The sequence below is a fragment of the Oryza brachyantha genome, chromosome 7, assembly GCF_000231095.2.
Source record: "Oryza brachyantha chromosome 7, ObraRS2, whole genome shotgun sequence".
NCBI lineage: Eukaryota > Viridiplantae > Streptophyta > Magnoliopsida > Poales > Poaceae > Oryza > Oryza brachyantha.
Genome location: NC_023169.2, coordinates 10699771 through 10713155, shown reverse-complemented (window position 1 = coordinate 10713155; position 13385 = coordinate 10699771). Strand labels below are relative to the sequence as shown.

At 40.6% G+C, this 13385-nt stretch overlaps 1 protein-coding gene across 1 annotated transcript; it reads left to right on the top strand.

Annotated features, from left to right (window-relative positions):
• The first annotated feature begins 3281 nt into the window (after positions 1–3281).
• On the top strand, positions 3282–8786 carry LOC102709856 (FT-interacting protein 3-like). Its single transcript, XM_006657637.3, has 2 exons — positions 3282–3730; positions 5531–8786. Exon 2 carries the CDS (start codon positions 5578–5580, stop codon positions 8617–8619), a length of 3042 nt encoding a protein of 1013 aa, XP_006657700.1. The 5' UTR covers positions 3282–3730; positions 5531–5577; the 3' UTR covers positions 8620–8786.
• Positions 8787–13385: the final 4599 nt, after the last annotated feature.

Below are 13385 nucleotides of genomic sequence, written 5' to 3'. Positions count from 1 at the left end.
ATTATGCCCATACACGTACCCGTTGGGTTGGGTACTCATACCCGTGGGCAAAATTGTCATCCCTAGTCGGATCCATCCCTGGATTGCGGGATGGATTGGTTCTATTTTTCTGTTTGGTTAGATGGAGTGAACCTGTCACATGTTTTCTGTTGGCGAGGTTACCTCTCATTTCTCAAATAAAATTAAGAGGTATTAGGATTAATATGTGAATAACCTAAAATATTTTTATGCATATTTATACAAGTAATATATTTAAAATAAATTTAATAAATGGAATAGATATTCTACAATTAATAAATGGAATAGAAAATTCACCATTAAATATCGACACGTAAATCTTTTACGTATTTCCAACAACAAAAATATATCACAACCAACTAGCCCTATCCATACGACCCGGTAGCACATGCTACTTAACGCACCCCTAGGATGAGTTGAACCCTCCGATTTAGAGGGATATATTGGATCTTAGAGAGGAATATTCCTGTCTAGGATACAACCCATCTTATCCAATCCCAAGCCAAACAGAGTCAGAAATAAGTTGGTTCTATCCCAACCCATCTCATTCTTGGAACCAAACACATCTAAGTTCTTGTGGGGAGAAATAAAGTTGGCAAAAATAAAATTATTTTGGGATGGAGAAAATGCTATAGCGTGATAAGAAATTATATTATTGACAAAAGGAATGAATTGTGGATGTTTGCGTGTGGCTAGTGTGCACGAATGTTTGCGCGTTAACCCTTTCAAGTTTATTCATGAGACAAATTACACTACTACACAATCTCTTATATTTATAGACAAAAAAGAAATGGCAATCTATAGCATGTAACAAGAATTTTTATTCTACCGTCATGTATTTTAGTACTACCTTTTCATATCAAAAAATTATATTCTCGGTTTACCAGTGGTAGAATAATAGAACTAAAAATTATTCGATTTAAAGCGATGGATAACTCATAATCATCAGTCCGTGCGGATGATAAGTCCTGTAAAGTGTCTTATATATGTGTACAAAGAGGGAGGACAGTATACCATGCAACAAGCATATTTATTCTAATACCACCTCGGTTCCACAATATTTGACCTTTTAGCAGTGTTTGAATTCATATGAATATTAATGGACCTAAATCTAAACATAAACGATATAAATTGATCAATATATGAATCTAGGCATAGTCAAAATGTTTTATAATATAAAATAGAGGAAGCACCATGTATTTTATTCTAGTTTTTACCTCTTAAATTATATTTTCATTTTACAAAGTGTACTAGGGCCGCGTTCGGCACCACGGCTAGTTATCTAAGCCCCCCACGTTTTCCGCGCGTACGTTTCTCGAACAGCTAAGCGGTGTATTTTTTATAAAAATTTTCTATAGAAAAGTTATTTTAAAAAATCATATTAATCTATTTTATATTTTTTAATAATTAATAATTAATTAATCATATACTAATCTAATACTATGTTTTCCATGCCGGGGCATAAGTTAACTTATGCCCATCTATCGAACACGGCCTAGGTATAATATATAGAACTAAAAACTATTGGATCCAAAGTGATGGATATATAGCTCATAATCACCAATCAATGCAAAACCATTTTTTTTTCCAGGAGACCATAGTGATGGTTTCTTAGAAAATATAATGGATTAAAACGCGGACTCTACCTCCAAGCAGATGTACAAAACCATACTAGTTAGCTAACCCACATGACACGGGTCAATGACAATGTTGCTGGTGCTCATTGACTTGACGAAAACTTACCAACAAATTAAATCAAATCAATCAAAGCCAAGAAATTGCTCAGAAATTTTCAAAAGAAGAGGTGGTCCTTCAAACCAAAAAAAAAACCCCGTAAATGTAAGTGAGCAAAAAAGATACTACGCGTGTTATTACTCTATTGGTTAGTGCATGTCGAGTCAAGCAAGAAAACGAGAGCTGATCTGCAATTATCAGGTGATGATATGATGATTAATCAATTGATAAAATCCAAACTATAAACTAGCAGCCGCATACAGGTGTCCAATGTTCATCACGAGTAGTATGAGAAGAAAATAAATCAGAATCAGAATAGGAACAAATTTTAAAAAAAAGAACACTGCAACTGACGGTTGACTATCTAGTACCACAATGATAGGCAAAGGACGGCTTAGAAGGAAATAAGAGCTTGTTTAGATGGGGATTCAGCGCGATAATTATTACAAAAGGACCACAAGTAAGGCCCATTCAGTTCCTAATCTTTTTTTCTAAAAACATCATATCGAATCTTTAGATATCAAAATAAAGCATTAAACATATATGAACATTAAAACTAATTACACAGTTATGGGGGAAATCGTGAGGTGAATCTTTTGAGCATAATTAGGGCATGATTCGCCATAATTGCTACATTAACCAACATATGCTAATGACGAATTAATTAGACTCAAAAGATTCGTGTCATGGTTTCTAGGCGAAATCTGAAATTTGTCTTTTCATTTGTATTTGAAAACCCCTTTCAACATCCGATCAGTGATGTTTTTGTCAAAAAAATTTTGGCAACTAAATGCTGCCTAAATGGGGATTAGTGTACAAGAAAGCAAGCAGGAAAAAGAAAACGGGGAATAATAATTGAGCAAGCAAAGAACAAGAAATAAACGGACAAACAGTAGTGGCCAGCCAGAGTACTGAAGGGTCAGCGTCGGAAGGCGACAGAAATGACAGCCTAATCCATCGTCGCCCGCTTCTGATCCGCGTATATTCTTTAAGATAAAACTAATCGTGCATTTTCTTAATAACTTTAATGATGAAAATAGAATATTCGATGATAGTTTTATGTTGAAGAATTTTCGTCAATTACTTTCATTACTGAAAAAGTTGTATTTCCGGCATGCACACAACCGAGAATAATCCATGATCTGTTACACTTAGAGCCTTATTTTTTTCGTTTCCGTTGGTGTTTATAAATAAAAATTTAGAAATTTAATATAAAATTGACTTTGAAGTTATTTTAATTGTATTTTTTTTCTCTACTTTTAAATCACTAAAAATACATATATATATATATACATTTTTTATTCATAAATTATTTTTTGTTTGTAAATAGATTTTTGAGTCCTTAGAGATGATGGGGTGGAGAAGAAGACTTTTTATCATCGTAGTTTTTGGCATGTTTTTTTTCTGTAATGGTTCTTGTTTTCTTCAATACAAATCAGGTAGCATAAAGAACCTAGGGCTTACCTATTAAAAAAAGGAAATAATTATTGACTAATTAATTACTGGCCCGTTCTGTTTCAAGTTAACCCGTTTTCACACGCTGGCTTCGGCTCTCCCAGCTATAATATTATCTATCCAACCATATGATATGCATGTGTTTCTCGCTCTATAGGCTAACATATATCTACCTCTCTCTCTCTCTGTCTCTGTCGATCTCTCTCTCTTACGTCTTTGGTGTCGTCGTCGTCTTCCTCTTCCTCGCTCGCTGCCGTTTTCCCTTCCCTACCTTGGAGTTTTCTCCTCCTCCTCCTCTCTGTGGCGACTTGTCCACCATCTCCTCCTCATCTTCCTTCTTCTCCTTCTCTTCTCTTCTTGCTGCAGCGACAAGGATAACCCGTGCGTCTGTTCTTTGTTCGTTCGTTTCTTTCTTCTGTCTGAAAGAAATCAATCAATCAATCAATCAAACGGAGGAGGAGGAGGAGAAGAAACCAAGAACAAACGTGAAGAGCAGGCTGCAGCTCTCCAAGGTTTCTGCAAGGTCAGCCTGCGTCTGGTTCTTGCTTTCTGTGAGCCTGAATTTTAATGAAGTTTGTTTTTTTTTTCTTCTGTTGGTCTCTGTGTCTATCTGTCTTGTGTGATTCAGTATGTTTGAATGGTTGATTTAGTCTTCTGTTTGGGTGAATTTTGCCATGTTCTGTTTTGTACTCTTCTCTCTTCCTCTTCTTGGTTGCCTAGGGGTGTATGGTGATGAACTTTGCGATGATTTGTGGCTACACAACATTTTCTTGTGTATTCAATTGTGTGAGCCATGGTAGTTGCTGTAATTAGGGAAGGGAGTAAGATTTCTTTAGATTGTTTTACCATGAGGGTTGCAAATCTGTTTATCCTACTCTGTTCAGTTTTGTGAAATTTTCATAGCATATGAGGTAAGGAGATGAAATTTCAATTCACATACATATCCCACAAAGTTCATATGTTCCTAAGGAGGCAGAAATATGTGAAAACAGATCTTATTTTCTTGTTGAGGTCTCCAAATTTAATTCCCTTGGTCCATGCTCCATCTATCTATTTAATGAAGTGCTGATCTTCCTAGAAAAGAATCACACAAATAACCTTGATCCTGATATCTGATGGATGGATGGATGCAACATCATGGAGCACTTCACTTAACTCCAATGGTGACACCCCCCATCTCTTAGCCCTCACCTGCCAACCTTTTCTAATAAAGGAGCAAGAATGGTCCACCTCACCATGAAGTCCATCCATCAACCTTTCTTCTTTGTTTTCCCCTTTCTGAACTCCATGCCCATCTGTGCTTTTAATTGAACAATTCAAATGCTACCTTTCAGACTCTAAGAATCCTGTTTCTTCATTTATGTCATCTGACCACATATCACTGTTAAGCAAGCGTTTTCCAGGAAACCAATTAGCTGTAACAATACTAAAGCAGACATCGTATTCATGCCGGCTTATGCTTTCTTGTTCTTCTTGTTTTCAATAAAATTGATGTTTCTGTTATGTTTATAATAATATCTTTTGATCAATAGTTTGTGTGGTTACAATGGATGTCCCAATCAGAAAAGGAGGTGGCCGGTGGCCTCTCCCTTTCCCTACCCTCACATCTGGTCCACCAAATGCTGCTGAAGGTTTTACTTAAATCAGCGCATTTTATACGATATGCATGCAAATATCTGGACTGAATTTAATATGTGTTTAGAGTCCAAATGTTGATTGATGTCTCTGTACACCAACAAAATGTTATCATCTCTGTAGCACTGCATTTTTAGTGATATTTTAGAAGTAATAAAGATACCTTTAAGATAGTTAAAAACAGGGATAACAAGCGTACACGTTGTATCAACCCTCCAAAGATTTGAAACATAGCCACAATGCTCCCATCTGGATAAGTAGCTTCCAGCTGTAAGATTGTAAAAAAAATGTAAGAAAGGGAGTACAAAACACAAGTTTCGTATCGAACTGACCTGAATACAAAGATCTGCAGAAAGGAAACGTACTTTTTCTTTATACTTTCATGTTGTTGCGAAAACTTTTCTTGTGGAACTTTCTGTACCTGATATGCTTCAAACAACCTGCGGTTCCTACCACCTATCTTTGATTCCTTGGGACAAAGTAAATCTTGTGGGCATCTGGTATTCCTCAACAGAGCTTTCCCAACCAACTTTAGCTGGCACAACTCCCTTCTGAAATAACCTTCATTCTTTTCTCTTCATCTCTTGTTGCAGCCAAGAACATTTGTCAAAGTGGCAGTTACATTACTAGCTACCTTTGGAGTTTCAGCAATGGCAGATTTCTAATTACATACTCTTCTAATTTCCAGGATAGCGAAAATTTGTAGCAAGGTACCACCAGATCTAGTGGCAAACCATGATGAGCAATCTTAAGCTTGGGGTCGAGGTTACCAGTGCCCATGACCTCCTCCCGAAAGAGCAGGGCACATCCAACCCCTTTGTCGAGATCGAATTTGATGACCAGAAGTTCCGCACAGCCATCAAAGACAGGGACATCAACCCCGTCTGGAACGAGCAGTTCTACTTCAACATATCTGATCCATCCCGCCTCCAAGAGAAAGACCTCGAAGCATATGTGTACCATGTAAACCGCACCAGCAATTCCAAGACTTGTCTTGGCAAGGTTCGGATCTCTGGCACATCCTTCGTCAGCCAATCAGATGCCACACCTCTTCACTACCCTCTGGAGAAGCGCACCATCATATCCCGTGCTCGCGGTGAGCTCGGTCTCAGGGTGTTCCTTACAGATGACCCATCAGTGAGAGTGTCTGCACCAGGTCAGGAGTTTGATTTCATAAGCACGCCTACCACTGCCCAGGAGCAGGCAGCCACCAATGTCATTCCAAATCCTTTCCAGGAGACCAGAGCAGACCAAGTGAGGCAATTCCAACACTTGCCAAAAGAACAGCACCGGCCACAGCCAATGACTGCCCAGCCATACTACCCTGAAAGCTCATACGCACAACAACAGCAGCAGCAGCAGCAACAGAAAAGCTACTCTGCTGTCGGGAACAAAGCCGAAGGCCCTCCACCTCCGGTCATGAGGATGTTTGCTCAAGGTTCACAGCAGCCTGTAGACTTCCAGCTGAAGGAAACAAGCCCAACACTTGGTGGCGGACGTGTTATCGGAGGCCGGGTGATCCCCGGTGAAAAGGCTGGGGGTGCATACGACCTTGTTGAGAAGATGCAGTACCTATTTGTGCGTGTGGTTAAGGCTCGTGACCTGCCCAACATGGACATCACCGGGAGCCTCGATCCTTACGTTGAGGTGCACCTCGGAAACTACAAAATGAAAACAAGGTACTTTGAGAAGAACCAGAGGCCTGAGTGGGATGAGGTGTTTGCATTCCCTAGGGAAGTCATGCAGTCAACGTCGCTTGAAGTTGTCGTCAAGGACAAGGATATTCTTCGAGATGACTATGTTGGCAGGGTGATGATTGATCTGAATGAGGTACCAGTAAGGGTCCCTCCTGACAGCCCATTGGCACCAGAATGGTATCGACTTGTAGGGAAGGATGGGCACAGGGACAGAGGGGAGCTGATGCTGGCTGTCTGGTACGGAACTCAAGCAGATGAGTGCTTCCCCAGTTCCATCCATGCAGGATCAACACCAGTTGATTCACATCTTCACAATTACATCCGCGGGAAGGTCTACCCTGTGCCCAGGATGTGGTATGTGAGGGTCCATGTAATCGAGGCACAAGATATAATTCCAATGGAGAACCACATACCTGATGTATTTGTTAAGGTGAGGCTGGGACACCAGATGCTGAAAACAAGGCCAGCTCGTTCACCAACCAGAAACTTCATGTGGAACGAGGAGATGATTTTTGTCGCAGCAGAGCCTTTCGAGGAGGACTTGATCATATCAATAGAAGATCGAGTTGCACCGAACAAGGATCAAGCGATTGGTGAACTTTTGTTACCTCTCGCAAGGCTTCCAAGGAGAGCTGACCACAAACCAATACGGCCAGCATGGTTTGATCTCAGAAGGCCAGGACTGATTGATCTGAACCAACTAAAGGAGGATAAGTTCTATGCAAAGGTGCACCTTCGTATTTGCCTTGAAGGTGGGTACCATGTGCTCGATGAGTCAACACAGTACTGCAGTGATCTCCGGCCAACAATGAAGCAGCTGTGGAAGCCACCAATCGGGCTGCTTGAAGTTGGCATCCTCAGTGCAAACGGACTCATCCCAACAAAGACCAGGCATGAACGGGGGTCATGCGATGCATATTGTGTTGCCAAGTATGGTCAGAAATGGGTGCGAACACGCACTATTGTTGACAATTTGAACCCTAGATTCAATGAGCAGTACACATGGGATGTCTTTGACCATGGGACAGTGCTCACCATTGGTTTATTTGACAACTGCATACACATGGACAGCAACCACAGTAGTTCCCATGGCAATATGGATAAGCCCATCGGGAAAGTGAGAATCCGGCTTTCAACTCTTGAGACTGGGAGGGTGTACACACATACATATCCGTTGCTTGTCCTCCACCCATCAGGAGTTAAGAAAATGGGTGAACTCCACCTTGCTATCAGGTTCTCAGCCACATCCCTTCTCAATGTGTTCTTCACATACTCCCGGCCTCTCTTGCCCAAGATGCACTATGCGCAACCACTGTCAATAGTGCAGCAGGAAATGCTGCGCCACCAAGCTGTGCAGCTTGTTGCACAGCGTCTAGGGCGCATGGAGCCACCAGTTCGCCGGGAGGTTGTTGAGTACATGTCGGATGCCCGGTCACACCTGTGGAGTATGCGGAGAAGCAAGGCTAACTTCTTCCGTCTTATGCAAGTCTTCTCTGGACTCATTGCTGCAGGAAAGTGGTTTGGTGATGTTTGTCAATGGAAAAACCCAGTCACAACAGTTCTAGTCCATGTGCTGTTTATCATGCTTGTCTTCTATCCAGACCTTATCCTCCCAACGATCTTCCTCTACATGTTCTTGATAGGGTTGTGGAATTACCGGTTCCGGCCACGTTTCCCACCTCATATGAACACAAGGATATCCCATGCTGATATGACGAACCCAGATGAGCTTGATGAAGAATTTGACACATTCCCAACTTCAAAGAGTCCAGACCTGGTTAGGATGAGGTATGACAGGCTACGGCATGTTGCTGGGAGGATACAGACAGTTGTTGGGGATATCGCAACTCAAGGAGAGAGACTGCAGTCACTGCTGAGCTGGAGGGATCCAAGGGCAACATCCATGTTCCTATTGTTTTGCCTGCTTACTGCAGTTATCTTGTATGTGACACCATTTCCAGTGATTGCACTCTGTCTTGTTTTCTTCTTCATGAGGCATCCGCGGTTTCGTCATAAGGTGCCATCAGCACCTGTGAACTTCTTCAGGAGGTTACCTGCAAAGACAGATTCTTTGCTGTAAAGACCTTCAGAGATCAACTTCAATGGTGTATTTATTTTTTGTTTTCAGTATATTGTTGTACGATAGCATTAAGGAAAATACCTTAATATTTGTAATTGTTGCTTTCCGTGAGAGAGCAAAATAAGCTCAGAGTTCATCAGATAGTTTTCTTAACTTGATATTCAAAATTCATGAGTTGTTTACATGTCAGTATCAACAGTAGTTTGTCCAACTGAACATTGTCATGCTCAAGGAGTGCTAAGTATGATATGTCTTGAATATCTGCACTGCAATCATAATGTAGAGACTTTTTTTAGTTCTTTTAATGTGAATATTTTTCTATCCTATGTTGAATGAAAATTAACACTTGTATCGGAATAAACTCTTTTCGTATCTGAGCATAAGAAATCTGATTATGTGATGAACATGAGCCTCTGAAAAACAAATGCAAATCAGGAAATTCATTCTGTGAGCTTCATTTGAAGAGAGCCTTTGCCCTCCTATGACCTGCAGAACCAAAAGGAATATATGGCATCAACCAACAATACTGAATAGCTCATCCAAAAAAGCCGGCTTCGCTGGCCCAGCAAAAAATAGCTCATCCAAAAAATGTTCACAAAGTAACAAACTCACTATTGCCTTTACTCCAAGCAATATGTAGAATAATTCCTAAATATATTTCTGCAGAAATTTAACAGTTATGATGCTTGTATGATCGGATTGATACGAAGATTGGGTAACTATTTAAATACTAGGATGGCTTTTTGGTTAGTATACTTGTCATCAGTAGTTCAGTACTACAAAATATTTGATGTCGATATCGCAACAGTTTTTCTGTGGAGTGACAGAATTAAATGGCTGTCTAAAAACAGATGGTAATTATGTTTCACATTTGCAAATAAATGCTCATGCCAAAGCCATTCATGGCAATTGGGAGCAGGCAAAATACTATAAAAGCCTTAAAAATCTGAAAGTAGCAGAGCTTCATCTTTTCTAGGTCCATCAGGCAAGGTAAGGACATGGAATCTGATTAGCTTCATACTCTTCTTTCTCCAATGGCCAACAATCAATTGATCACACAAACCATGCATGGATTCAAGCCTTAATTGAGCTTGCCTTCCCTAGTTAACCTGAAGCATGCACCTGAAAGCATTGCAACTTTATCTGCTACTACAGCCTGGCCTTCCTCAGCAATCTGCATTGAGAACTCTGAAGAAGTGATTCTCGTCCAAGGATACATCCTTCATAAAAATTACCTGTGGAAGTTTTCAGCTCTTCAAAGCTAAATATATTTGTCCACTCAGCTGCACTCCATGATTATGCTTGAAGCGTTTCTCCCAGAGAATTTTGCCTACCTTCTTAATCTGATACTACCTCCATCCCAAAAAGAGTTCATTTTTAGCCTCTATTGTTTGTCCCACAAATCTTTCATTTTTCAGCAATTATTGCATTGCAATTAAGTAAGGAATATATGCATTGGGATTTGAAAAAGTTGGAGACAAATGCATTGGTGTTTGAAAAAAATCAAGGACATTCTAGTCTTTGTAGCTTTATATAGATATATGTACGGTGGACAAAAAAATGAAGTCATTTTTGGGCAGAGAGAATATATTTGGCAAGTTACACATACTTTATAACAAGGGCAATAAACACTGGTGCTTATTGCTACTCGAAATCCAATGACTATACCTTTATGGACACAATATATCATGCTATAAAGTTAAGCACCTGATCGAAACTACTCAGCACTATCTTTGCACTGTTTTTTTTCTTTTTCTTTTTTTTTTGGTGCAGCTTCACGGATCAGGGGACACGCCTGACCTGTGTGCTCAAGGCGATCTTTTGAGTGCTTAATAGCAGTCGGTGTGGTGTCGTCCAAAAGGGCTATTTAGCGAACGTTCGCGGGCCCCAGTTCCACGCGAACACTCATTATTTCTCTTTTTTTCCTATGAATCCTTTCCCTTTTTGGAAAGTTTATACGTGTAAAGTTTGTACCATCAATGTTTATAGATAAGTTTACGTATTCAACTCCAATTCGAACTAGAATTCGATGTCTAATTTGAAATCCACATGTTTATATATCTATATTAAAAAAATTATAGGTGCAAAGTTTATATATGTAAAATTTATATGCATAACAAGTTTCAGCTTGTAAAGTTTATATGTAAGTTAAATAGGGCGCCCTCCGCGCGAACGTTCGTAAATAGAGCTACCCGGTGTGGCCTGGGGAGGCAATGCTACTGCAACAAGTTGAGTGTCTCGCAATCTCAGAATTGGCGAGGTGGTACTAATCTCGAATTCTCAATCTGCCCCCGCCGACGCGAATCGCTAGTCTGAGCTGTGGCACGGAGGCAAGCGGCCTCGTCGCTGCAGAGGAGGGAGCAGACCGGCCTAGGGTTAGGGTTAGGGCTAGAGGGGGGATGCATACTCTACCTGGGATGGTCTCCTCCCCGGAGCCGCCGCCGATTCGTTCGCACACGGACACACGGATCTTTCCGCCGCCCCACTGCGTCCGCCGGAACCAGCTCCGGCCGGCTGCTCCAGCTGCGCCTTTGCCGTGGACCCGGCGCTGACGGCACCTCACTGGGCTCGCCGCTGGATGACATGGATGATGGATGGGCGGCCGGCGCCGGAGCGGTACGGTGCGACGAAGAGCGGCCCACGGAGGAGTCGAGCACACAGACTGGAGGGGCAAGTGGGGAGGAGAGGGATGCACGGATGCACCATCTGATCATCCAAATGCCGCTCCGAGATTCGTGCTAGATATATAGCCCAATTACCTAAAATAGCATTTCCATGTTTTGCACCGCATGATAAATTCATTAGTATCTATATAAATGTTAACAATGCTAAAAAGTCTTGCTCCGAGATTCGTGCTAGATACACAGCCCAATTGCCTAAAATAGCACTTCCATGTTTTGCACTGCATGATAAATTCATTAGCATCTATATAAATTTTACCAATGCTAAAAAGTCTTGCTCCGAGATTCGTGCTAGATACACAGCCCAATTACCTAAAATAGCATTTCCATGTTTTGCACTACATGATAAATTCATTAGCATCTATATAAATTTTACCAATGCTAAAAAGTCTTACATTCTTCTACGGAAGCAATATCGTTAGAAGGTCAGTGCGATGCTCCCTATGTCTTCTAAAAACTTTAACTTAAGTCCATTTCACATATATCTCTCTAAAGTTATAAAGTAAAATTTCTTAATTTGAACTCTAATAATTTTCTCTTTTTTTAATTATAATGTATTTTCTCTAGATATTTGGATATTAACCAATTTTGAGTGTATGGGGTTGAGGATATAAACGGTGCATTCATGTTTTCTCAAAAAATCATCACGTCACAAAGAAGGTGAAGTTAATATCCAGTAATCACCTAAGCAACAACCCAACCCGCACATCACAAAGAAGTTGAGGTTTTGCAGTGTCTTCCTCCACAACACCACTTTAGAAAAAACATGATAGTTGTTCGGTTCAATAGTATTCCTATATCGAGTTTGACCCGCTATGCACCATGAAAAAGTAATCGGTGTGTGATAAGTAACATGTTAAAAATATAAGCGTGTAGATATTGAAAAGTAACAGAATTATCTGATGCGATCTAGACATGTAAAGGCAGTACACATGGATAAATTAAATATAACAAACATCATTGAAATGTAGGTTTTGAACCAGGGCGTTCACAACAGGTGTAGCATGAACATTGCGCATGAGCACACGTTGATGACGTAGCGCTACAGCCAAAGAAGGAAATTGTGTCGTGGTGGATGAACAGCGAGTTGTTGCACGTAGGCCGTAGCACTTCTCAAAAACCTTATTCGCCCTCTTCCGATGTAAGACGTCGGGAGACCTGCTCTCCTAGTCTATCGATGCACGCCGGTGAGCGGGACGAAGTAAACGACTTGCGACGTGCAATATAGAGGACATACCAAACTCTAGATGTTTTTCTCATATGCTGCATGGAGGGGTTGACTCGGTATTTATAGGGTCAGGACGTGTGATCATGATGTTTGAATTATATGAACAACTCGTAACTAAAGTTGGATAAGTCACACGTAAGATATTCGGACTCCACGCGAACTGGATAAACAAAAGTCCCAAAACAGACTATACATAAATCCAGTAAGCAACAAAACAAATTACAAAAGACAGTCATATCTGCAAGCACGAGAAGTCTATTTTGATGGACCATTCACATAGATGTCACATACGGTGCCACCCGTGCCTGGCAGGATGAGCGAGCATGCTCGTGTGGCTCTCTAGTTCTCTCATACTATTGCTCAAATGGGTAAGGATAGTACTCTCCCTTATAAGGAGGTCTTCATCTCCTAAAACAAGCAAGATGAGACTAAAGTTCAAATACATACCTTACACGATGTGGACTTTTAAGATTTTTATTATAAATTATTTATCACATAAGCCAAGGCCCACGATCCAATTCCAATCCAACGAACGGCGGGGACAAGTGGCAGTGCAAACAGGAGCAAGGTGGCGTTTAGGGGGTGTACACAGCGAGCAGCTCCAATGTGTGTTTTAAGAAGGTGCATAGAGTAGAAAAGAAATATATGGCATGGATGCTATACACTGGAATAAGGGTGCTAAGCAAAATTTTTTAAGCACCAATTGCTTATTTAGGTAACTAGTGTTTAGATTAAAAAATATTGCATGCTGCGGAAATGTGAGAAGGATGACATATTTTTATATTAATGGACCCCACCTTATTCTAAGCTATATGAATCTAAGCATTGGAGCACATTTGACTAAATTAGCACTTTAT

What these genes read in the sequence shown, in the direction of transcription:
- LOC102709856 (XM_006657637.3), top strand. Translation starts at nt 5,578, where the DNA reads ATGATGAGCAATCTTAAGCTTGGGGTCGAGGTTACCAGTGCCCATGAC.